Source organism: Drosophila biarmipes, chromosome 2L, assembly GCF_025231255.1.
Source record: "Drosophila biarmipes strain raj3 chromosome 2L, RU_DBia_V1.1, whole genome shotgun sequence".
Lineage (NCBI taxonomy): Eukaryota > Metazoa > Arthropoda > Insecta > Diptera > Drosophilidae > Drosophila > Drosophila biarmipes.
The window spans coordinates 16,112,051-16,137,571 of record NC_066612.1 but is presented as its reverse complement, the minus strand read 5'-3'; the positions used below and the strand labels follow the sequence as shown (position 1 = coordinate 16,137,571).

The 25,521-nt window shown below is 40.0% G+C and overlaps 2 protein-coding genes and 1 long non-coding RNA gene across 4 annotated transcripts in view; all 3 read left to right on the top strand.

The window, feature by feature from the left end:
- The window catches only part of LOC108033865 (putative neural-cadherin 2), a 116,138-nt gene that overhangs the window by 69,895 nt on the left and 20,722 nt on the right, over positions 1 to 25,521 (top strand). The window contains exons 2-5 of one of the 2 annotated variants that reach the window (XM_017108508.3): positions 9,041 to 9,500; positions 16,518 to 16,661; positions 21,514 to 21,629; positions 23,082 to 23,246. In XM_017108508.3, coding sequence (XP_016963997.1) covers positions 9,449 to 9,500; positions 16,518 to 16,661; positions 21,514 to 21,629; positions 23,082 to 23,246 — 477 coding nt within the window. In that variant the 5' untranslated portion in view covers positions 9,041 to 9,448. The remainder of the gene's footprint in view (positions 1 to 9,040; positions 9,501 to 16,517; positions 16,662 to 21,513; positions 21,630 to 23,081; positions 23,247 to 25,521) is intronic. The other variant, XM_017108507.3, reaches the window with a different exon arrangement.
- LOC127010754 (uncharacterized) lies at positions 4,009 to 4,724 on the top strand. The gene is made up of 2 exons (XR_007763524.1): positions 4,009 to 4,194; positions 4,247 to 4,724. It is a non-coding gene; the product is annotated as an uncharacterized LOC127010754 (long non-coding RNA).
- LOC108033866 (akirin) lies at positions 19,715 to 20,466 on the top strand. Its single transcript, XM_017108509.3, has one exon. It carries the CDS (start codon positions 19,811 to 19,813, stop codon positions 20,369 to 20,371), a length of 561 nt encoding a protein of 186 aa, XP_016963998.1. The 5' UTR covers positions 19,715 to 19,810; the 3' UTR covers positions 20,372 to 20,466.

Sequence of the window (25,521 nt, the reverse complement as noted above, 5' to 3'; positions counted from 1 at the left end):
CATTTTTTGTCATTTAACAAGATTTTAAGTCCTATAGAGCTATCTTTCATTTAATTAAGTTGAATTATAATTTTCCAATAACATACAATTTAAACCTTTTACAAGTGTTGCGTTTTCCCAGAATGAGCACTTAGCCGAGCAGCGAGTTTTCCCCATTTCCCGCGGTGAACTGTAAGCAGGGGATGTGTGATTGTAGCCAATGCAAGGACGAGCGCACAGGATCCTGCATTAGTTCCCGCACGGTTCAGTGCTTCAAACTTAATCCTTGCTCTGTTGGCGCCTCTTTTTCCCCTTTTCCCGCGATGCTCCGCTTTTCCAGCTCCACCTCCTGCCACCGCTCCCCCTCCACCACCGGTTTCCCAGCTTCCCAGGCGTGTGTGTGTGGATCGTTAGTGTATAATTTTAAAGTTGGATTAAGCAAAGGAAGCGAGGGCGAGCGGGAACAACAAGGATGCGCACAGAAAGGAATGTGATGGCAAAATCAGGTCAACTGTATGTGTCACTTTTACAGCTTATTATGGCAAACGAAATGGCCCGCCCACCGCCTCCGCCGCCGCCATGTTCGAGCACTATCTGTTTGTCACCCTGCAGCCTTTTATGGAGCTACATTATCGCATAATGTAATCATTGGCCCAAATGATGGCATGTCCTCAAGACAAATTCTTTGTTATATTAGCCTTGGCAAGCCGCACCGCGGGCACGTCCTTGTAGTTCGTCCATAAAACGAGCCAAACGGAAGGAGAGATGGGCGCCAATAAAATAATAAAAGTAAGTTTAGTTAAAGGCAGTGCAAATAACAACACCTCGGTGGCAACAGCTTGTACAACTCAGGGCTATAAAACGGCCATTAATTGGCTTTTCGCAGGGAAAAGCGCACAGAAGGAGAGTAGAAAATGGAGTGGAAAATAAATACAGCATAAGCTGCATTTAGTCAGCTATCTTTAATCAACTACAGAGCTGCAATTTAATTAATTTCCATCGATTCGAGGGTCTCCGACGGACCGGAAAAGTTTCGCGCACTTAAAACTGAAGCAATGGAAATCATTCTTGGCTCAGATGCGAAATGCAGCTGCAAAATGGCAAGTGAAACTAATGAGTTTCCGCTAAAGTTTAAGTGATATGCGGTCAGCTCTAGCGGCTTCACTTTTTCCTCTGATTCATTTTCCGAGCCCCACTTTTTCCACTCAAGCGTCCAATAATGCAGTTTTATGAGTTCTCAGTTTTTATTTATTCACAGACTTTTGACAATCTCCGCCGTTCTCTTGCCGAGAATTATTTGTATATTTTTCTGTTTAGGAAGCGAAATTTGCATATTTATGGGACAGTTTTGTAAAGCGAAATAAATCTGCGGGCCATAATGCAAAATGGGGTCCGGTCGTAAAAAAGCCCCTGTTGGCCACTGCGAGAGCCAAGTATCTGGCTATTGATCTATCTCGAGGAATATATTAATAAAAAAAAGTTGTTGTTTACGCTGCGGAGACAATTTGATGCTCCCACCAAGATTGTGTTTGGCAAGAAATTTATTGTGTTTTTCTTGCGAACCATGAAATCACAATCCTTTTGTGGCCCCGGCAACTTTTTAATGATCCAAATGCTCGATTGCTCGGCTAACAAACGGCAATTTGTCAGGGCAATATAAGCGAAACTTTGGTTCCACAATAATTGATTTACTTTGCCTCCCTGTCGTCAATCAATTGACGTTGCCAGCACTCATACGCCACGTGGTACCGCGTTCGAGCGCCGATATAACGAGCAAACAACAGCAAACTCGCTTGGCATCGGCATTACAAGCTCGGCTGCTGATAACGGGAAAGCACGGCACGCGCGAGTGTGTGTGTTTGTATCTGTGTGTGGTGGCTTGAGTGTGTTTGTGAACACATTAGGGGCGTGGTCGGGCGCCTTGATTGATGTCACTTTAGCCGTCGCTCCAACTGGCGATGCCATCGATGATTGAAGCCCCGAGCTTGTGAGCACTTCGAGAGCGCTCGAGGAGTGTGATCTGTGAGTTGAGTGATGGGCTGCCGAAATTGCTCGGAGTCGAGTGGATACGTTGGCCAAGGAGTCGGGATGGTTGCCAAAACAAATGCATTCCACAGGACAATCGTTTGAAAAATTCGAAAGTTAAAAGAAAAAGTCTTCAGCACTGAAATGAAGTATGATCAGAATATAATCTCATTTTTCAAATCGTTTTCTTGTAAATTCTTATTAGCTTACGGATAAAACAGGATTTTATTTTTGTTTAACCTTTTAAAATTAAAATGCAACATATTTTCTAATAGTTACAATGTAAAAAAACTATACCACAATTATTTTTAGACTATTTTTAAACTGAACATAATTTTATCAAAATTATTTTAATTATTATTATTTTTTAAATAAATCATGGAGTAAAGGAGACATTTAAAAAATGCTAACTATACTTTATGGGATGTATTTTAATTTTTAACATCAGGATTAAAAAACTTAACACTACTACTATAAAATTTATACTTTAAGTAACAGAGTTGTTTGAATAGTTTATTTTGGATGAACCACTCTTTTGGAAGAAGATTTCCCGCCTGAATCGGCTCCCCGCACTCCGGCATCCCTAAGTAGAAAATAATAATTCCACATGAGGCCCGCACAATTGCGCCATTTAGACGGGTTCCAGATCCTCCGTTCGTGCGATAGGGTGTGGAAAAGTTTTTTCGGCACGTGACAAAGGGCTGGGAAATGAGGAAGCGGGGGCGTGGCCGATGCGCAGCTCTTCGACTTTTCTCCGCGATGTCGTCAGCCGCAAAATGGCAGGCAGAAATAATGACGCTTATATTTATGAAATTTATGCGTGACACCCACTTGAATGCGAAAGCGAGAATGAGTTTGTCTTCTGCCAGAATCAGCGGGAGCTGCCGAGGCGAGTGTCTTTGACGCTTATCAGCGGGCCGCCAAGGAGCGTGAACTCCCCCTAACACTGGGCCTTTGTCATTTTTAATCTTAATAAACGAAAGTTTTTGGACAAAAGTGCCGGGCGAGGCGTTTTTATTGGGCCACTAACAAAAGTCGTCGTGAGAACAAAATGTTTATGTCACATGACAAAATGCCAGGGCCGTTCGGTAAGGGGCGCGTCATTATTATCAATGCATGCCGACGAGGATGGGCGGATGTAACAACTTTGGCGCAGAGCGAAACTTTCGCATGAAATAAAATCAAAATATCATAAACACTTGAGCCGAGGGCGTGCGTCTGGTCTGGCCAGATACATATTTATTTATTTTTATGTCCGCCGACAAATGCCATTAGATAAATAATGCCAAATGGAATTGGGCGAGGAAAAAACTTTTTCCCGGTCGTTTCGACTTTCTCCTTCTGGCCCCAAAGCAAATAAATAGAGCCAATAAAAGCCTTGAAAATTGATGAGGTTTTCTATTTTCCATTGAAACTTTCCTGACACATTGGCCTTGAGAGTGCTTCAAACGGAAAGTTTAAAAACCTTTTAAATGCTGCACATGAAATCAATTATACTCTTCACTTACTTTCGTTCTGCTGAAAGCGAAAATATTTTTTAGAATTCAAAGAGTTATGGCGATGCTTTTTAATCCTGTTTCGAATTAGTCCCTGTATATGCATAAATTCATTGCCTGCGTCTTTTAAATCCCATAGAAAAAAAGCAATTCCATTTCTGCCATTTCACTGAACTATAACGCTGTAGCACCAAATAACTTGTGTGTATGGCAAAAAAATATACACTGCAATTTTTATTGACTGTCGCAACGAAAATGAAACGGCAAAAAGCGGGAGCAAATCAAATAAACATTCCGCATAAAATAAATTCCGGGCATATCAAACAGTGCCAACCGAGAACTGAGTCTGAGCAAATACAATACCATTTCCATGTGCAAAGGGTGTGGCCGGTGGTATTTTATTTTCGCCGGAGTGGCAGCGATTGCAGTGCTGATGAAAAAAGCAAATGCTGGAAATCAAATAAATCAAATGCTCGTAAATAAATCATTTGAATTTATTTTCATTTGGCCAAAAACGAAATGTTGACAAAATAAAAGCACAATAAATACTCGACGCCCGAAAACACGTCGTACTCACATCCCCCAGCCCAAATATAAATAAATATATATATATTCCGGCGAGAGCAACAAGAGTCCTGCTGACTGACACTGGACAGGCAGATGAAAGTGGCGAAAACAAGGACCCCCAGATCTCGTGAGCCTGTCACGAGCCAGCGAAAGCTAAAATGTTATTTTCTCACTTCCAGCTTTGCAGCTGGGCTCCTGTCTCCTGGTCTCCTCCAGCGTCCTGCAGTGTCCAGCGTCCTGGTTCCGTTTGTGTGCCTTCCACTTGCGGTTAGTTATTTTGTACTCAAGAGCCCGCCCAGCCCAGCAATTGTCCTTTCGTCGCACTGAATTACATATAAACGCCGGCCTTATGGCCGCTTTTATAGTATTTCATTTTATTAGTCACCGACTGTCGATTGTTGTGTATCCATGACAACGTGCCACGTCTGCCGCAGTGGCGTATTTTTATACTAAGACGATTACGGCTCACTAAAGCAACCTACAAATGTGCTGTGTTTTGCTACCCGAAAGGCACATTGTTCGGTTTAGCTGGAATCCCAGTTCTGGGTAGCTCTTCCAAAGCAAAAAAGCTCTAAAATGGGAGCGTATGTGGGCTAATAAGCTTAAACGAAATTTGTATCTTAAAGCAAACAATCTTTTTTAAAGAAATTCATAGAACTCGACAAAATAAGATTGATTTTGGGAAAGGGATAATAATAATCTTTTAATCAGAAACCTATATAAAGTACAAATAAATTGGAATTCGTAATAATAAAATGTGGTTTATTCATAATTCTAATTTTATAATTGAAATTAAAGAAAATACCTATTTTGCTTATATTTATGTTTCATGTGAAATATTTGTGAAGTTCATGCGGATAAAATATTGTTATTTTTTTCCTAAGCGGCTTAAACGAAAACCATCCGATACAGAGTTCTGCTAAGTAATTTGTATCCATGCACAATCAAAAGCGGAATTTCTTCCGCCCAAAACTGATTTAATATCGACTTTGTGCAAAAGTTTTAGACAAATTAGCCAGACCTGAGCTTCGCTGCACTGAGCAGCTTTCCGCAGGATGTTCAGAAGAAGGTGGTGTAGGGAAATCCTTTTAGCCCGAGAATTGCTTATGCCAAATGCCAGGCGGAGAACAAATTGAACAAGAGTTTCTGCTTCCTGCTCCCTGCGGTCGGATGTCTTCAGCTGCAGCTCAACATCTTAAATGAGGGCTGGGGGAGCTCGAGCTAACTGCAAAAGTTTGCAACCAACAAAAAAGGGAAAACAACGAAAGCAACCCGTAATTAATTACATTTTATTCAAGTTTTCCCTGGCCGCCGGGCCGATTGATTAATTCGTGTGCGCATATTTGGTGCTTCATTTGTTTGCCAGCCAGCCGGCGGAGCTCGAAAGTTCCACCTTACGGTGGAGATCCAGAGTTTCGCCCCCACAGCCACTCCATCTTACAGTGTCTCGCTAATTGAATTGTTAAGCGCATTTGATGCGTTTGCCAAGTTGCTGTTAGGATGCAATTTCGCCGGGGACGCTGCGACGGCGGGCGGGCAAACACTCGAGTGGATGGCCGCTTGTCTGCAACAGGCAGCAATCTGCTGGGTTTTCCGGAAATGCTGGCTATAATTGTTTGCCGCCGCCCGGGCGCTTTTCCATCTCCAGACCGCCCTTATTCACTTTGTTGTTCTGCAACTGTGAACAGCATCAACAACAACGAGGACTTACATATGTTGCCTGCCGCTTGTTCTGGCTTCTCTGTTTTTACAACTTGAAGTTTTCATGTTTTCCATGTATTTTTCACTCCCCCCTCCTTTATAGCTTTTTATTTTTTATTATGCAGCTTCGCTTTTTTTAGTTCGGTTCGCCAGATGTTGGCTTTGGCGTTCGTTATGTGGGTCACTCACTTTTTGCGTTGTTAACTCATTTGAATTGCACGTCAACAATTGTGAAAACAAAGCGAGAACTTTTGCCATTTGTTCGGGCAACAACAAACAGCATTCGGCAGCACCGACAACGAGAGCAATAAAAACAAAAATACAGGGGATCCGGAATGTAACAGCGCTCAGGGACCTAAGCTCTATCTGCTAATTCTTTGGATAATCCCCCAGAGCTGCGGAGATAAATTTAATTGCATGGGGAGTCTACAGTTGCGACGAGCAAATGCACTTCGGGGTGGCTTTAAAAAGTATTCATAACTCGTTGGACTGGGACTCCGCTTGGGGATTTGGTCAAATAAAATGGGTTCAGGAAAACTCTATTTTATTTATACATTTATTTGAATCACCTTGTGAGTAGGATTTTTTATTCTTGGATAACCAATTAGTATTCCTATTTTAAGATAAATAATTTATGAACTATTTTTTAAATAAATAATAATCATTTATCGTTTGTATCGTTTTCCCCAAGATTTTATGCTTATGTTCTTTTATTATTTAAAATACTTTAAAATGTTTCCTTGCACAAATCGCTACCTAACCATCAGCTGTTGGAAGTTTTTCCCGACACCGCAGGTGGTCGACAACTTATGGCAGCATTTTCCATAAATAAACGAGTTGATTTCCTGTGGACCTCATAAACCTGTCATGCCAGTTCCATTTGGAAGGTATCAAATTTCTTTCGGTCCCTCTGCCACTTTCTGGCGAGTGAATTCGGCTAATTTACTTGGCCTGCTTCCTCCCGGCCGCCTTATCCGCCGACTTGTGGGATCGGGCAAGTTTATATAAGTTTATATTCATTAAACTTCCGCCACATTTTGCGCTTTATATTTCGGCGCTTTCAAATGTCGGCCCGGGACACTCGACTGAAGAACTCCCCCTCACCGCCTCGAAGAGTCTGCGGTTAGTTTTGGCCGGAAAGTTTATGCTTTTGTATTTCCGCCGGGGCTGGGCAACAGTTTTACCCACTTCCTCTTGGCTTTATTTTTTTCTCCTTGGGGCGACTTCATCTTGGGCCGGAAAAGTGCAATTTCGAAATTTGTGCTGCATTGAGGCTTTCTTTTCTTGGGTCCGTTTCAGAGTAAAGTTAAGAAATGAGCATGTTTAACTTTTTGGCAGGCAAAGGAGCATAAGACAGCCGACCGAAAACAAGAAAAAATTCTTGTTTGCCGACTTGAATTTCCCATCTCCATCGCCCGTTTCGATGCAAGAAGGCAGCAGCTGCCGTTTGAGCGGGAGCTTGCATAAATTTGCATAAATTGCGTAAAAGGAGGATTATAGAGCTGGCAAAATGACTTAAAGCCGGCACGCCTGACGCTAATTTCCCTGACCTCAATTCTCTTTTCCCCCAAAAGCACTGGCCAGCAAATTGGTGCGAAATCAGAAGAAATATTTGGTTTATGAAAAGAAAATATATAATATAGAAAATCTTGTGCACTTCTTGCGCAATAAATATTGTTTAGTGTTTACTTATTTAAAAATAAATAAAAACGTACACAAAATGTATTTCTTTTTTTTTTTTTAATGCGCTCGAATACTACTACGAATACTTTTTAGAAGTATTTTCAACCTTTTTCCCAGTGATCCCGCATTATTTTTATTCATATTTGAGCACGCCAGTTGGCTGGCAATTGATTTGGCCAGCTTGTGCCGGCTTACGGGTTTATGACAAAACCACCAATAACCCATCAAAGTCCAAACAGGCGATTTGTATGCGGTACTCAGCGCCAGAGCGAAGCAATTGAGTCACTAATTACTTTGCCTTGGCTTTAATCGTTTCGGCCAGGCAAAAGAGGAAGCTCCTCCGCCGGCGAACTGTCCATTAAAAGTCTCTTCCCAAGTGGGCCAAATTGTTAAAGTACATTTGGAGGATGGCAGAATCGGGCCTTGCCATTACCCCCTATAGCATAAGCAATTAAATATTTAGGAGCCTGTCCACGCCTCCGGAGAAAGGTCAAGGCTGTGACCAGGGCGAAAGAGCTCCTCGGGCGCATTTCGGCCAGCTTTAGTTGCGTTAATTGGCCCGCCTGGGACGGCCTTTTGTTTGGTCTCGGCCCAAGTTAGCTAATGGCCAACTGTTTGAGCAGCGTTTGAGAATTTCCCTGGCAAGTTTGGCGATTCTAATTGCTAAGATTTAGGCGCTACCTTGCCTGGAGCTCATCCAAAACTAGAGCAGAGCCTTGGCAACAGCTGAGACCTCGAAATAACAAATCTTTTCAAGTACAGCAGTAACTAAAGTGATAAACACTTTGTGGATGGGTATTTTACTCCGCCTCAGAAACGTGTTAGAGAGGAAATTAGAATGAATCTCTTAAAAAAATACTATCAAGTTTCAGAACATTTTTTTAAACGCCTAACTAATCCACCTAATTATAAGGTAGATCCACCATCGAATAGTTTTCTTATACACAATTTATTTTATAACTCATAAGGAAATTTAAAAACTTATAAAAATAAACAGTAAAGTATTATAAATATAATATAATAGGAACATTAAAATACAAACAATGCAAATCTTATTTATATGTAACAATTCATGTTTCACTGCTTCACTTGCAGATTGCATTTTAACGTGCCAATCAAACTAGCTTTACAAACTTTCAAACCCCGTAATAGTGTTATCAAACGCATAACTATATAACTATTTAGATAACTCCACTACCAACTGCTTTACATACCTCACCCAACCTTGTCAATCATTAAAAGTTACTTCCATATTTTTGGGAACCAAAACTTTATGTTAACCAAACCCAATTAAGTGGCCTCAAAAACGACCGAAATTGCCGGAAAAGCTTACTTAGAGTTTTCGACAATGTCACCAGCTTTTAATAGCTGCGGATTATGCTGGCGATGGGGATAATAACGATATTGTGTGAGTGCGAGACATTGTTGCTGACATAAATAAACGAACAATTTTAATTACCCTGCCAAGGAGAAAATTAAAACAAATCTTAATAACCGACGCAAGGGCTTAAAAAAGGAGAGACTGCAACTCAAGGCCGCGAAGTGAAAGTTCAATTTGTGTAAAATATTTTGTGCGGCTTGTTTTTTAGCTCGGCGCTGAGTGCAGAACGAAAGCTTGGGTGGAAGGAGCGAGAAATTAAAGCCACCTACTATGAAAAACGCGCAGCGTTTTGATTTATGTGAATGCCATAAATGTGCACAGCGCAAATTGCAGAAATACCTCAAAGGCAGCGGCGAGAGCGACAGCCACCACAGTAACTCATTAAAACTAGTGCAAATCAACAAAGGCAAAGGCAGCCCGGAAAGCCGGAGAAACGCGATCTGGCGCTGCTAAACTTATCATTTTAATCACGGCGAATCGCGGACAGGTGTCGCCGCAAAACACCTGGCATCAAAAATCGACGCAAATAAATTGCTCCGACGCTTGGCGACTTTCAGCAGTTTGTGCACTTGCAGCCGCTGAAGTAGCTTTCCACCGCCATTGAAACTGCGTAGTTATGGTCGATCCATTAAAAATCTTTTGGGTTCTGACAAATAGCACCTATTTGGGTAAGTGTGCACGGCCATTTGTATGCCCTGTAACCGTAGTGTGTTCGTATGTGTAGCTACTTAGCGGTGCATATGGTTATTTACTCATAAGTCCCAGAGTCGTTTTGCTTATGTAAATGGTCCTGTGAAAATTTCATGAAGTGTAATTTGTTGGCGAGCCGAGAGTGAAAAGGCTCCGAGAATCTGAGTCTGCACGTGTGTTCATGAGGGATCCGGGCTAACGACACCTCGGGGGATGTGGCGGCTCCTTGCCTTAAATATGCATTCACGTTTCCCGGCTGCTCCTAGCGTAATTTTCTTAGTTGATTTCCTCTCGCCGTAATGAAGAATGTGGCCGGCACTTCTGCTGGTAAATGGCCACAAATAAAAATTCTATTTTCCGCAGGTAAACTTGGCTGCTTTTATGCGTAAGTGCCTTGGGATTTAGAATTACTCTTAAAATTAGGATGCTTTATACGTTTTCCAAAAAGTATTGCCTACTTTTAAGGGCATTCTATGGCTAATAAGGAATCTTTTTTTGACAGTTCATTGTATTTAAATTGAAAAATAATATTTAGTTAAAGTGAAATCAATAGATTATTTAAATTTATTATTCTTTATTTTTTTTATTTTTGGAACTTCAAATTCATTAAAAAATAAGGTAAGTTTAATTAATTATTTATTTTTTCCCATTTTGTATCCTCTCAATATAAAATTCTTTATATTTCATTTGTTTACTTTGTTCTACCAACACACTTCAATTTCAGCCCACCAAACTTGTTTTTAAGTGCAACTTTCCAGACTAGATCGCAACTTTAAATTAATTTCTGATTAGGGTGACTTTTAATTTTGGCCCGAAGGCCATGGCAACGCGCACATGGCGTATACGCAACATTGCTGAACTGATAAAAGTGCAATTTCTACGCGAACCAGCTTTTAATTGCGGCGGTGGTCGTGTGCCACCCTTAACCCTGTCATGGCCGCCGAGTGCGAAAACCATCCCCCGTGGCGGATGTGGGTCGTAATTACCACGCCAGTGGACCGTCCTGCTGGTTAATGAACAGCCGGCTATGGGAGCGCTGAAAACGAGGCCCATAAACAAGGTCCCCGCTCACCTTGTCTTCTTGCCCGAGAACTCATTATGACTGACAAAATATTTGTCAACTCATCAACGCTGTGGTGGGGGCTTGAGAAGAGCCCCATATTTTTTTATCGGTACACCATACTGTCTGCTGCTTTTCGGTTTTTTACGGATTATTTTGTTGCTGTTTGACGCTTTGTTTGTCACTGTTCGCCGCGCACACTTTTTAATTAGTCCGGGCTGAAAGGAAACTCACAGGAATTTTAATGTAGGAGGCCAGAAAAAAAAACCCCTTCTAAGCATCTCATAAGTTTAATTAACAATTTTTTGTGTTGGCTAACTCGCGCCAAAGCCAAGGGGATCAAGCTGAAGTGCAGGTCACTTCCGGCATCGGATGTTGGTAACGATGACCATCATCATCGGGTCTGCTAATGAATACAAATATTCCGCGCTCTTGGACCCGGTTTTAATTGAAATTTCAGCCCAACAAAGGGGCTCAAGCCAAGGACTCCGAAAAAATTCGCGCTGGCCATCATCAAAGTTAATGAGCTGCCTGCCACTGGATGTAAAAAAGATGGGAATTGAATACATGGACTACTGGACCCAAAGGGTATTTTTTGAATTTCATGGGGTTCAACGAGTTCATTAAACGGATTTAATTGTACTTTTTTCGAGAGAGATTTATCTGGCTAAGGGTTTTTTCCTGTGAGATTTGTCTTTATGCCCATTCAGCAGAGGAAAAACAAATGAACGAACTCAAAAGCTCCCTAAATAATGGTCCATTTATGTTAAAAAAGTGATTCGACCTACCTCTAATAAATCAATTATTTACAAAATTAAAAAGCCTCAAGCCGAACATGGCGATTTTTACTAATTACTTAATGGACATTATTATTTATAACCGAGTGTCAAGTGTCAGCAGCAGTTGTTGCCAAGATCAAAGGGCGCACACCGCAGCGATAAATTAATGGTAAAACTAATTATAAAACTCCCTCGTCCCCGATCATGTGTGTCAGAAGTCAAATGAGTTGCCATTATGCGAATGCTTCAGCTGACAAATCCAGCGAAACAAAGCAGAACCCCTGGCTTTGTGCATACATCAACATAATGGGCGTGCAAAAACTGTCAGGCGGTTTAAACTTTTGCCACACGGATATCACGCATACGCACTGTTTGCCATCCTTCCTCTTCCGCTCGCCAACACGTGGGGCATTAAACTAATAATAACTTTACACGCACAATTGGGGGTATTTTCCGCTCCAGCCCCATCATCGATCTCTGTCAATGTTTGCTTTACGCCGGGAAACCGAAAACTTTTTTGCATATTACACAGAAAAGTAAGAGCGAAAACTTAATCCAAAATACATGGGAAAACACGACATGAGATTACCATAAACTTACTTACAATTTATTGTTTGTGAACTAAGCCCCGCTAAACGCCTTGAGGATTAAAATACTGCCACACAAACATTATCGTTATTTATTCGCACTCTACTTCTGCACATTTGGACTATGTTTATTTATCTGTTTGTTTGCTTTGTTGTCAGACGCTTCGCCCTGAAAACTAATTAGCAAATTAAAACTTGTAATTTATTTATTTGCGGCATAACTTTGAAGGCATTTGTTTAACTAGATTTTCCGGCAAACCGAGCTGTGCCAAGGGGCAGAATATACCGCCCGGGGTGACTAACGAGACAATTTCGGCTTTCTTTGTATGCAAATATCCTTTGAAGTCTGTGGCTGAAACTTAATGAGTTAAATCAACGAAACATGGGAGTCTTTGAGTATAAGCAGCTTTTATTTTTCAAGACAAATTTTATGTTGTTTTACTATTTGAGTAGAAACTTCATTTTGAATGGTTTAAGGGTACTTGTATTTAGCCCTTAGATGATTTTACATATATAAACTCATTTTACACATTCCATTGGTTTTTCAAGTGCAGATACTTCACTAAAAATCAATGCTCAATTTATATGTTGTGTATTGTATAGGTGTGTTTTTGTGAGCTAAATATAACTCATTCACCCAATTGTAAAATGAATTAGCCGTGGTAAAAGTATATATTTATATATGTTTTATTATGGGTGTCAAGAGGATTCTTCAAAAGCAACAACAAAGTCATATTTAGTTTATAATCCCTTTCAAGGGCTTGAATATTTTCCTCTTCACCGAGGTAAATCCAATCGATAAAAGAGATAAAAACATTTTAGGTTTTATATGTTTAACGTAAGAATTGATCCATCGAGAAGCGAACATTAAATATAATGGCGCAGCAAAGGCGTCCGAAAATGCCACCCAAAAGTTGGATAATCTAGACCCAGGGAAACCCTGCAGCTTTCAGTCGTCAAAGGGAAAGGCCCCGCACTTTCTCCCCCTTCCATCCTGTCATTTTTAATGTGATGCGCTTTGTTGCCTTTTGGAAAATGTAGCTTCCTCTTTTTTTCGCTCCGCAAAAACTACTTTGACTATCTCTGGCTTTGCGAAAGAGTCTGCGTCCGTGTATCTGTGTGTTTGCCATGGCTGATTTGAACAGCTCTGACATTTGACGCCACACATTTTTCCCTTTCTGCCGCCCCTTTTATTTATTTTGCTTTGCTGAACAAAAAGGGCTAAAAACCAGGAACAACAAAAACGAATTCTAAAGCAGCATATAAAATAGAGAAATGTTTACGGGGGTGCAGAAAAAGGAAAAAATACTAGTAGTGCCAGCTGCCAGTCATTCATGGACTGACATATGGCCCACCAGCAGGTGGGCGGCGGCGCAGGCAGGGGGCGTGGCCGGGCTTGTTAGTGTGCCAGTTATGCGGCCATAAATAGCTGACGGCAGCTCACCTGCCACTGCCCTCGGGCCACGCCCCCACGCCCCCACGCCCCCACGCCCCAACGCCCTGACGCCCCTTTCAGCCTCCAACTGCACGTTAATAGTTTAAAGTGAGCCTTTTCACCGCCCCACTGCCGAATGACGGGGAAAATGGGGAAAAGCGGAAAAACTGGCTGATGACTAGGGCGCAGCTCACTTTGCTGCTCAATTTAACACCAACAAAAAAGGCAGCCACTTTAACCAAACAGCAAGCACAGCTTTTCTACGGGGTACGTGAGGGGGTTCAAGAATAAGAGAATATTGAAGCTGAAGATGGCGAGACCTTGGAAAAATTCTTCATTTAAAATGATTTAATTTTTTGAATATTAATCAAAATCTAGTTATAAATTATTCAGATAATTTCTAATTTATTTTAGATTATTTAGAATCAAACAATTACTTTAGGCATGGCCTATTTAAAGTCATAAACATTTTTTTAATTTTTAAATAATTAACTAAAACCTACATTTTAAATAATGATTCAGCTTTAAAGTTAGCTTGCGACAGATCCTTGAGCACTTAGGAAACTCACTTTCCACACCATGTTTACCTGCAACTCCAGTTAGCAATACTGGGTCCACTCGCTGGCCAGGATTTCCTGTTGCCTGGACATAATGCCAGAGTGCCAAGAAATTAAGTCAAGACAGCTGAGAGCGAAGGGAAAAGCAGAGCCAAATGCAATTTCAACTGCCAGTAATGTTTGCTCATCGTGTTTGCGTGCGTGTTCGTATTTATTCAGTGTATTGTAGCTACACACATTCGGTGAGGTCCTTGGAGTTTCCAACCTAAACGCTTTCCACTCATTTCGGCCGCCTTCTTTTTCGGCGTCTTATTTATACGAGCTTTTCGCCTGAGCTGATGCCCCCGAAAGCCGAGTATGTGCGCCTGAGTGTATTTATTTTGCTCATTTCTCATTTTCTTTCACTTTCTGGGCCAAAGAAGGGCCGCATTACGCGCTAGAGTTACCTGCAAACTAAATAAAGCAAAGGGCTAAATTCTAAATTAGATTCTATTTGTCTTAACCCTTACCTGAGTATAAAAGAACCGAAAGGCAAGGAGTTCATTCATTTGAAAAGTTCATTCATTTGATGAAAAGAATTTTCAAGTTTGACTCGAGCATTCACACGAATGAACGATGTGTGTGAGCGGAGATTTTTAAGAGGCCTTGCCATAAACACACTTTACGGAAATAGGGTGAAAGCATATTGCATTTTCAATTTTCTGTCGTACATTTAATTAGTTTTTCTAAACTTTTCTTCGCCAGCAACTTTTCACAAAACTCAATTAAGTTACAAGCAAAGCAAACAAAGCCAAAACAGATTAAACAGTTTAACAGATTCTGCCGGGCTTCGGCAGAGTTTGGCCCAGTCAAATATCGAAAGTTTGCTCAACACTTCCGCTTGGCTGCCAAAATTGTATATCCAATTTATGTCATCTGCCAAGAAATTGCAAAAGAATACGAACCAAAAGACGGGCCAACATGAGACAATCATAACCAGGACCCTGGCTTGTTTACATACATTTTAAAGGATAAATAAATGGCGCTTTTACGAAATACTGCAACCATATTTTTCTTGGAAATATTTCAATATTTATAAAGCAGCTTTAAAAACGATTAACGATTGCAACGAGTTCAGTGCATTTAACACAATGCTTTGCAGCCGAAAGGCTTGCCCCAGCAACTGTCGTCTTTTCAATATTACGTATACGCAACGGGCGCCTGCTGGCCATATTACTCCTTCCCTTCACGTCCTGCTCTGAAATACTTTGCTCTTGCCGTAAAAGGACATTTATTCTTGTTGAAAATATACATTTTATCGCTCTCATATTTATGCCCAAGTTGTGCCAGCGTTCTGTTCTTTTTGTAAAAGCAGATTATTACTTCCTTCATAGGGGAACCGATACAAAAACAGGGCGACGGACCTTTTAGGCCATCCCGAGGCCCTCTTGGGAAAATTGAACGTTTAAAACACTTTGTTAGTTATGTTCACAAAAAGACGATTCTTGGAAGTCTGCAGGCAGGGCAATGAACGGGAACTTAATTATTTAGGGAAAACTTAAGAGCTCGAGAGGATTTCCATGGTGATGGAACGACTTTTGGGCGGATTTCATATTTTCGGAAAACAATTGTCAAGCTTACCAAAGTTTATAAACTTTCTCGGGGGGCTTGCAAAAATCCACGCTTATTTGTGAAGAGCAGTTTCCTTCCGTATTTGCCTTGGGCTTCCCTGCTCGAATAAAACTCATTAACGCACGTTCCCGCTCCAGAAACTAAACTACACAACTATCCAGAAAGTTTTGTTTGGCAAGACATTAGCAGGAAATAAGCAAATAAAGCGGGGCAAACAAACGTTGCTGCATTTTCCGAAGGGAGAGGCGGAAAACCTTCAATTCGCTGTGCACTTTGTGAAAACTTATTTTGCTTTCCACTGAAAAAGGGGGACACAAACTTTTCACTATGAGTAGATGGTTTTGCGATTTTTGTTGGATTTTAGTTGCGCTGCATACTCTTGTAGTTCGGTCTATTTGAGTGAAGGCTTTGTCTGGTTTAGCAAAGGAGAAAATTTCGGGATCCAAAATGAACGCACTACTAAACAAATTGCACTACAAAAAAAATAATTACACCAAATTTTTTTAAAGCATTTCAAATTTAATATTAATTATTCACAATTATGGTTTTTGTTGTCCTTGTAATTTCCTTTCAATTATGTCAAATAAAAAGAATAATCAATTTTAAAACTTAAAACTTATATTAATATTTATCAAAATGCCCATTTTAAACTGGTATGTTCAGTTCCATAAACTATAATATTTTATTAAATCCATGAATATCTACAGATTTTCGGGGCATGGGAAAATGCTTGGGAAATTTCCCTCTTTTATGCCTGCCACGTTTTGGACATAAACGAATAAGTTTACGACTTCCTCGACCGCAAAGGAGGCACGCGCGCAATTTGTCAATCAATAAATTTGCTATAATTAATGCTGCTTATTGGCATTTCATACACTAACAGCATGCAACCGATCAACCAATCTATTTATATACCAGAGTACGTGTATCTATATCATGGCTTGCCTTCTTTTTTCTCATTTGCAGTTACAAAATTTGTACGCATTGGTATTGCCGACAAAAACGACTCACCGCCATATTTCGATAGATTTCTGTACGAGACTGAAATCGATGAAAATGCCGATTTGCAGAGCACAGTCCTCACTGTCAACGCCAAGGATCACAATGAGTGTGAGTAGCAACCCCAGCTCCAGACATAAACAATAAACCATCCCTTCATCTAGCTTAATGTGATTTTGTCCTTCTATTAAATTGGATTTCTGCTCGAGCCAAGGATACGAATATCCTTAATCGCTCGAGCAAAAGAATATATATCGCATAAATTTCCAATTGATTTAATTAAGTGTGTCTTTAATTGCAATTGTCAAGGGAGGGTGTGTGTGCTTATGTCATGTACAACGATTTGCATTTGAAAGGTATTAGGATGTGGACAGCTTCTCCAGGATCTCAAAGTCAGTGAACTCTATCCAAATATATATGCAATAGGTTCGAGCAATTGGGCACAAATAACTGGTCATTTATTCCAAATAAAGTCAATTTAAGTAGCAATGTGAGTGGTATCTACATATTAGCTTTCACTAATTTGCTTACAATAAAGTTAATTCAACAGGACATATTCAAGATTTGCAGTTAAACAAATTTGTAAGAGTAAACTCAAAGATTTAAATAAGGAAAACTTACGAACTTATTATTTAAAATGCTTTTCATGAGTATTTCCGAAGTACCTAAGATATAAACAATTAACTGAAAGTATTATTTATTCCCAAACATTTATTAGTTCCATAACGATGTATGTACTGAGTGTTGATTATGCCGCATTCAATACCAATTAAGTTATTTAGTGAACTGTGAAATCTTGAACAAGAAATGTGTCATACACTTCCACAAATGACACAAGAAATCACAAAAGAAACTTAAATAAATTAGGCAAAAAATTCGTATGTAAACATACGTCTGCATTGATAAGTAAAATCCGGAATTGATTTACCTTCTCAAGTTACGTAAGAGCAATAACATAGTCATCGGGGAATAATTGCTTGCATGATTTTTGCCAACTCATGCGACAACGACATTTTCAGTCAGTTTGAGTCATGAATTCTACGACTTCCTGCCATAAAGCACAAAATATGTATGCGGGAAAATACATATACGACGTCATAAACATTTGGAAAAAACCAATTTGACAATTTCCCTCATGGGGCACGGAAAAAATGTATGCATAAATATTGAAGCGGCAGTTCAGAATATTTTCCCTACCACGCGGTCATAATAGACATTTACAACATTTATTTATTTTAATACTTCGCCATGTATGTGCGGGTGTGTGCAGCCATTGTCAAATATTATTAGACATCGGCCATGTACCGCAAATATTTACGAAATATTAACAAATAAAGGCTCATTGTTGCCAAAGATACACAGCAGAAGATACAGCCCATAGTCATGCATAAATCCATAAAATCCAAAGACAAACACAAATCGAGAGCAAGTGAGCATCTAATATGCGTATTTGTATATCTGTCTATTGATTCCCATGCGGAAATTATTATTGTTAATACGGCGAGGGATGGGATGGCGAAAGTTCTTCCGAGTCTGCGGCAGATACGATTTGCAGCACGAAAAACATTCAAAATCTCATTGAAAGCGTTTAACAACTTTTTCCCAGCCGAAGGAAGCCCCGCCTTGCGGGTAAAACTTTGTCTCTTCTTGGCTCGGTCTCCCCAACAGCAACAGCTCGCAAAGGACATCCGAGAAAACTGCGAATCCTTGTTGTCGCCGGCGCGACGACTGCGAAAAAAGCATTAACCCGAATTGGAAAAAAGCAGAGCAGCTCGCACAACAATGGGACAGTGCTACAAAAATCTAGCTCTGCATAAAAGTTGTATAATATTGCCTGAATAAAATAACTCAGGATAAATATGCTAATAAAATCTAGAATTCAATTCAATTCAAAACTTATTTTGAAACATAAGAAATCGAATTCCTAAATTCCTCAAAAGTAACCATTTTTTAAGTTCCCAATAGTATAGCAATTACCTATCCAGGTAAGCCAAGACAAGAAATGGCAAGAAACCCTCCAAAAGATCTTGGTAAAAATAATGTGCAGCCCAGTGTAATCTCCCTGGAAAAAGGAAAACGAAGCCGGCAAACGGAAAAATAAATGGGCACACGAAAATTTTGAACTACTCGACGAAGGCAGAGGACTTGGGTTCCATGTGTGTGCCGCATAGAATATGAATTGAAGGCTGAGACTAACGAAACAGGGTCAGGACAAATCTTTTGTGCGATTCCGTGCGTTGCCATGTTTGTGTCTACTTTGAAATACGAATGAAGCTGTAAAACTTTTGTGCCATTGCGTGCCCCATTGCGAATTTATGAGCGAAAAGATTATTTATTAGAGTCTGCGCGAGTGCCTGCCATGTGTTGGCCAAATGCTGTCACATTCGAACCAGTTCGAAGTTCAATCCGGCCCATTACTAACGATGCTCATTTATTGCGCCGGCATGCCATTGCTTTAGAAGCTCATTTTTAAAGAGCCACCTAAGAGGTGGTCGGGAAATAAACAAGAACTCTCACAAACTTTCGGTGTGCGCCATAAAAACACTTAGCCCGCCACCCCAATCTTCCAGGAAAAAGCAAAAAAGAGCACGCGAGGACCTAGAAAGATCAAAAACCAGGGCAAAAAGCAAGCATGTTTTTCCCACCACTTTTTAAAATGACTTTTCATGCTAAATAAGTACACAGACAACCTCACAGTGGATCTGAGGGGCAAGGAGGAATACTTTTACTGCCTTGGCTGCTCCCATGTGTGCCTGGTCCTCTGGTGTCTGTATATTAATTTATTATCATTATCAGTGATTTAAAAATGGCGTCAAGACATCGTAAATTGTAAACGTCATTGTCTAAGACTGGGGACTACTTAACACGACTCGCCGGAGCTACCCCTAATGTCCCTGTTGTTGTTATTGCCAGTGTTCGGAAGGAAAAATAAAAAAAGACCGGAAAAAAGAATAAGTAGATGTTCTGGCTAGAGCGCTTTTTATAGGTTTCCTTCAAGCGGTGAGCGTAAATTTAAGCGAGGGAAAATGTAAATAAATATTTCAGCGAGGGGCGCTACATCCTACTTCGAAAATCTAATCCCAAGTGTAGGCATAAGCTAAATAAATCAAACCCATCTTTTGTACAACAAAATAGTAGGCCTTGAACCCAGTTTGACTAAATTTTTAACCACATTATCAGTTCGTTTTTAAAAATCAAACTGAACAGAACCAAAAAATATTCTACCTCAACCCAGAAAAGTATTTCACGAACTTTGAGCCATGAATTGCGTGACCCTAAAGCGTTCACATTTTTTGGATGACGAGCAGCAGGATACTTTTCCCAAAAAAAGAAGACGCAAGGAGAAGAAATCAACAAAATTACCAGATAAAATTGACGCAATTGGGAAATATTGCAAATCTTTAAAGCGCTCCCTATCTTTTAAGGACGATTCCAACAATATATGGCCACCAAAACGAATGTGCAGGAAGAGCAATCCAACAGATACTCCTAAAAAAGGCATGCATGGAGTGGTTCCAAAAGATTTCTTAAAAGGATTACCCGTACTCCTCGACACCGATTCAAGTGATTCGGAGGTTGATTGCCAGTCTTCTCAGATCGATACTACAAAGTCAGTAAACGAGGAAAGTCAGAAGCTGTTTAGCTACGAAATGTTGAAGTCCATTTGCGCTGGAATGATGAAGGAACGCGAAGATACAGTTAGGGAGGAATATGAAGCGGCTTTGAGCCAGAAAATGGTTGAGCAATATGATACATTCATCAAGTTCACCCACGACCAAATGCAGCGAGATAATGGAATAAGTGCCAGTTACTTGACATGATTGTCATGAAGATGTTGATGGGGTTTTAAATTTTAGCCAAATTTGTTAGGAAGTTATTTATGTTAATAAAGAAATTCGGTTTATTTCTTAAAAAACCACGGTTAATTGTTCATTAGGATCTTCGAAGAACTACTTTCTGACAAGTAATCAAATGCATTCTGGATTCGCAATTTAATTACGAAATCATTGTTACAAATGAAAATAATTTCAGGAACTTTTCGCCCGGCTCTCCAACTAAGCACTTAATTGTGCAGAAAGCTGTTAGGGCCCACAAACAGCAAAAGGCAAATGTGGCCAAGTTTTAATGCCTCAGAGCACCAGCTTTCTGACATCCTGCTCATCCAGGCCCTCCCATCTCCTGCTAGTCGAGCAGGTTAAGCGATTTACGCGTCGCTAATTTACGCTAATGTTTGCCTTTCACATTTCCGCATAAATGCACAGACAATGTGGCTACATCAGCCCCTGGTCCTCCACCCTTTCCGCATTCTGTGCCCCATTTTCCACAGACGTGTTCCCTTCAGACGTGTCCTGGTTGTCACATATGAGAGCATTTCCATATTCCGCCAGCGAAGACAACACTTTCGCAGGCTGTTTAAACACGAAATAAGTAAATTATATAGCATCTTGTTGTGCCTGGCACTTTCCTGAAACATTGGGGCCATGTCCTTGTCCTCGCTCCCGCGGGTGCAAAATGTTTTTTAATGAACTTAATTATTTCAGCTACCTCCCTGGCAGCATTTTTTCTTCTCTTTGACTTTGCTCGTGGTTTCTTCATCTTGGGGTATGATGGAAAGCCAGATTTATTGCAACCTCTTGTATTTTTATGACACCAAAAGTTGAGGAACTGACTGATATCGATGCAGATAATAAATAAAAAAAGTGGGCTTCAAAAAGATAAGCAACACGAAGTTAAAGAGTAAAAGAGTAGATAAAATTAAATAAATTTTAAAAATGCGTAACGCACTCTTTTAAAACCAACTTTTCCTACATTTTATACGGCAACCAAGGCGTAAAGCGACCTTTTTAAGCTTTTTTATACTTAAAAGGGTGAAATTGGTTTACTTCAATTACCCATCCGCCGGGTGCGCCCCTGGCTCTTACATTCAATCTTTTAATATCATACCCTCGTTACCTCTTTGCAGCGACGAATATTCGATACCAGATCACAGGCGGTAACATAGGCAATGCCTTCGCCGTAGAAAATACCACCGGTGTCATTTACGTGGCAAGTCCACTTGACTACGAAACGCGGCCAAGGGTAAGTAGTCGACTGCTCAGGGACTGTCTACAACTGCTGACAGGCTCATTTCAACTGAGTTACTGGTCTCAACTGAAAGAAAATATTGCTTGCTTAGTTTAAAATTTAATTTAATGCTAACTCAGTATATTTGTAACGAATTTGTTGGCACCATTTGATTTTATTTTTTATAATATAAAATAATAGTAATATTTATGCCAAAATGTTTTTTTGTTATGGTGGTTCGTTAAAGTGGTTATACATTTTTTATGAACACCTTTGTGTTTCTTCTTGTGTATCCACTTGTCTACAAGTTGATGCACATTTTTCTTAGTCCTATTTTTTAGCTCGGTCCTAACTTTCTGTTGCATGCATAATTTATATATTTTTCTGCTTTGGCGATGAACAACAAAAAAAGAAAATATGTAAAACTATGCAAAACTTTTTCGGGGGGTTGGCAAAACTTTCGACCAGGCAAGCCGAGGCGTACAAAAAAATTAATCCGAAAAAAGGAAATTTCGCTTACATGCATCAAGCATTTTCTTCTCAGAGAACTGGAGGGGTGCATGGGATTTATGTACATATAGACAGCTACAGCTGTCGTTACATTTCCCAATGCGCATTTTTAGCGTGATTGCTAACGCACCCACCAGCACTTGGAAAAAAGTAGTGACAAAATTAGCTTAAATACGTACTAATCCGAATAAACAGACCAGGCCATAACAGCGAATATGTCACATCCAAAGAATAAATAAAATATGCATTCTTCCAACTGCCTTCTGAATAATATTTATATATGCAGATATTATAGATGTGAAAACCCAGGACCTTTTTTCTGCGTGCAAAAGAGACATCCAAGTAGAAATTCCCCAACATCCTGCATCGCGCAGTCATCACCTATACGCAACTTGTTTTGGCACCCCCACAGGACTGGAAACCCGTGTAGCTGTCAATATCCAGCCATGCAACAAGCACTGGCAGTGCCACAACGGCCAAAACAACAAGCCGCAGCAGCCGGAACATGTGTTGCCAATTTCGTATTTCTACGCCACTTTTTCCACTTTGTTTTGGTCCACCCGTTGAAAAAGTTTCACTGACCATTCATGGGAATTCGGCTTTTGTTGCTCAAATTGCGACTCGACAGCCTCGTCGGCATCACGCGCCTTAAAACGTCGGGCCGGAATAAATTTCCTTCGCTGATGGCATTGTCTATTTTTTCCCTCCTCGAAAATTTCCGTTGGAAATATTCATAAATGTATTTTTAACTTTTAAAACGTTTTTGCTAGATTAAGTAAAAAGATATATTTGCACGAATTTTCCTGTTCGTGACAGCTGAAAGGTATTTTACAGAATTAAACTATTTAGTTACGCTGTCTTGACGGTTGGCGCGTTTATAGTGCATGAATTAATGAATATTTATTGATTGTACTTTTTATTGGATCACATTAACAAGCATTATATCTATTTTCACAGTTCGAACTGCGCCTGGAGGCAACTCGAAATCGCAAAAACAATTACACCACCGTTGTGATCAACGTTCGCGATGTCAACGATAATCCACCGGTCTTCGATCGTCAAACATATCGCACACAAATCACAGAGGAAGACGATCGCAACTTGCCCAAACGCATACTGCAGGTTAGTTTTCGGTTTTCAAAAAACCGGCCTACTTTTCAGGGCAACATCTATCGCCTTTTTAACTTTAACAACTTGCATATTGATACAAGGCGCGGAAAATAAAACACAAGCCAAAATCAATACACACAATACTCGTAATTTGCATAAGAAGCCAAAAACTGAACAATAAAAAAGAGGAAAAGGCAGGCCGAGGGCAAACATCAGACTGGGAAACTTAAGTGGCGAATGGATAGCGGCTGAAAAAAATTGGGAAAATGAGGGAAAATGCGAAAAAAGTTGGGGGAAAAGTTCTTCACTCGCATGGAGCAAGTCAGCCGTAAACATAAATAAATACTCATTCATTAATAATAACGTGATAGTTTCGCAGCGGCAGTAAAGTGCGTACACATACGCGAATACACACATCCACTTCATGAGTGCGAATTCAGACGTGCATATATGTAAGGAAAAACACTCATATATACTTATATATCTGAACAAGCGACTTTTATTTATGCCATCATTTACCAACATAAAGGCGAAAGCAGAGAAAGCCAAGTTTATGACCACATCAACATTTAAATACACTTTGACGGATGCATTAAGGAAAATGCCTGTTATAGATAAAACGCGGTACATGGCGAAGAAATAAAAATATTAAACAATAAAAGTAAGGCTAAACGCAGATAAAAACATGACTTTTTATATAGTGTTCATTTAAATATTTAAATTAACCAGAGAAAAGTTTCCTTTTTTTAAGATATTTTAAGAGTATTCATTTTGCCCACTTGCATAATGTTTTTTCAACATTAAATACAAATTAAAATTGCACAGCTCAGCGGGCGTGCCCCCAACCAATAAAAAAGGAACGATGAAATAACAAGGCGAATTTTTAATTACACATTTAAGGCGGGACAAAGTGCGACCGGAGGAGCATTGTCACGGCGGCTTCCATAATGAACGATATTTTAAAATATATAGGCTGCATTTATGGTGGTGCAAGGATGCGAGAGTGCGAGGATACAAGGTGGATGGAATGCGTTTGCTGTCGCCGACACCTTTGGATCCAAATTGATTTCTGTGCCTGGAAAATGAAATACAAATATTGTTATAAAAAGCCCTGCACTTGCGAGGTTTCTGTGAATGGGCCATGGTGGCAGAGGCACTTACATTATGGTCATAAATGTAGGAGCGGGCTTGTGTGTATGCGTGTATCCTGGCGAAAGGACAATGGCGCACGCAGCTCGAAGGCCCGCTTCCGCCTGCGAAATGGGCGGGGCAATAATAATGGGCACAATGATGGCACGTAGACAACTCTTTTGTCATATCAAATTGTGCTGAACATTTAACGTAAATTGTCGCATTGTGAATGTGCAGCGGGAATCGGATGGCCGTTGAAATCGGGGATGGGTGGAAATGGCAGGCACTTAACACGTGACGATGATTTAATGGACCAAGGACCCAGAGGATATTGCTACAAGTTTGCTTGTAATTGTCAACTGAAACTCGCCTTTCTTCCATTATGATAGAAAATGGGTTGCACACATGCATAACTCGTTTTGTTACCGCACTGCCAGTCCACACAGATACGCCCCTTGGCACAGGATAAAAAGGATACAAAGGGAGAGCCGAGATACAAACTGAACAAGGCAATTATTGCTTTTAATTGACACGACAACTGTTTGAGGCTCTGCTACTCCGTTGTTCTCTCCATTAGGAAAGCAACTCCATTTTCTGAACAGAAAAAAATTTGAAATTGAGAATATTTTAAGCTATTTAGTGGAAAATCATGTGTTTAAAAGTAGCATTAATTTTGAGTCTAAATATATGCTAAACTTTATTGTTTATATTTTATCGGGCAACAACTAATTTGTTTGGTTACATTATATATAATCTAAATTTATTTTTTGTGTGTACGCATTATGTTTATTATGTTCACATTTCATTGTTGCTATCGTTAAGAAGCGCTTTGAAGAGATTGTAAGTTTTCATTCAGCCTATAAGCTCTACTGAAAAATATAGTCACTAAATTATTACTCCAATTACTTACAAAGAGGCTAAAAGCATGTTAATCTCTGTAGAAATTTCTGGGAATCTCTGATTCCATTTATTTGATTTTATTTACTTATCCAACCGCTCATTGAACCCAATCAAACTGGATAACAATCTTGCCACAATCAAATACTGAAGGAAAATGCCTCTAAATGCTGATTTAATTTACCAATCGCAAGCCGAAAATAAAACAAAATAAAAATAAAACAAAGGAAAAAACCGAATCGGATTGAATAATTACATA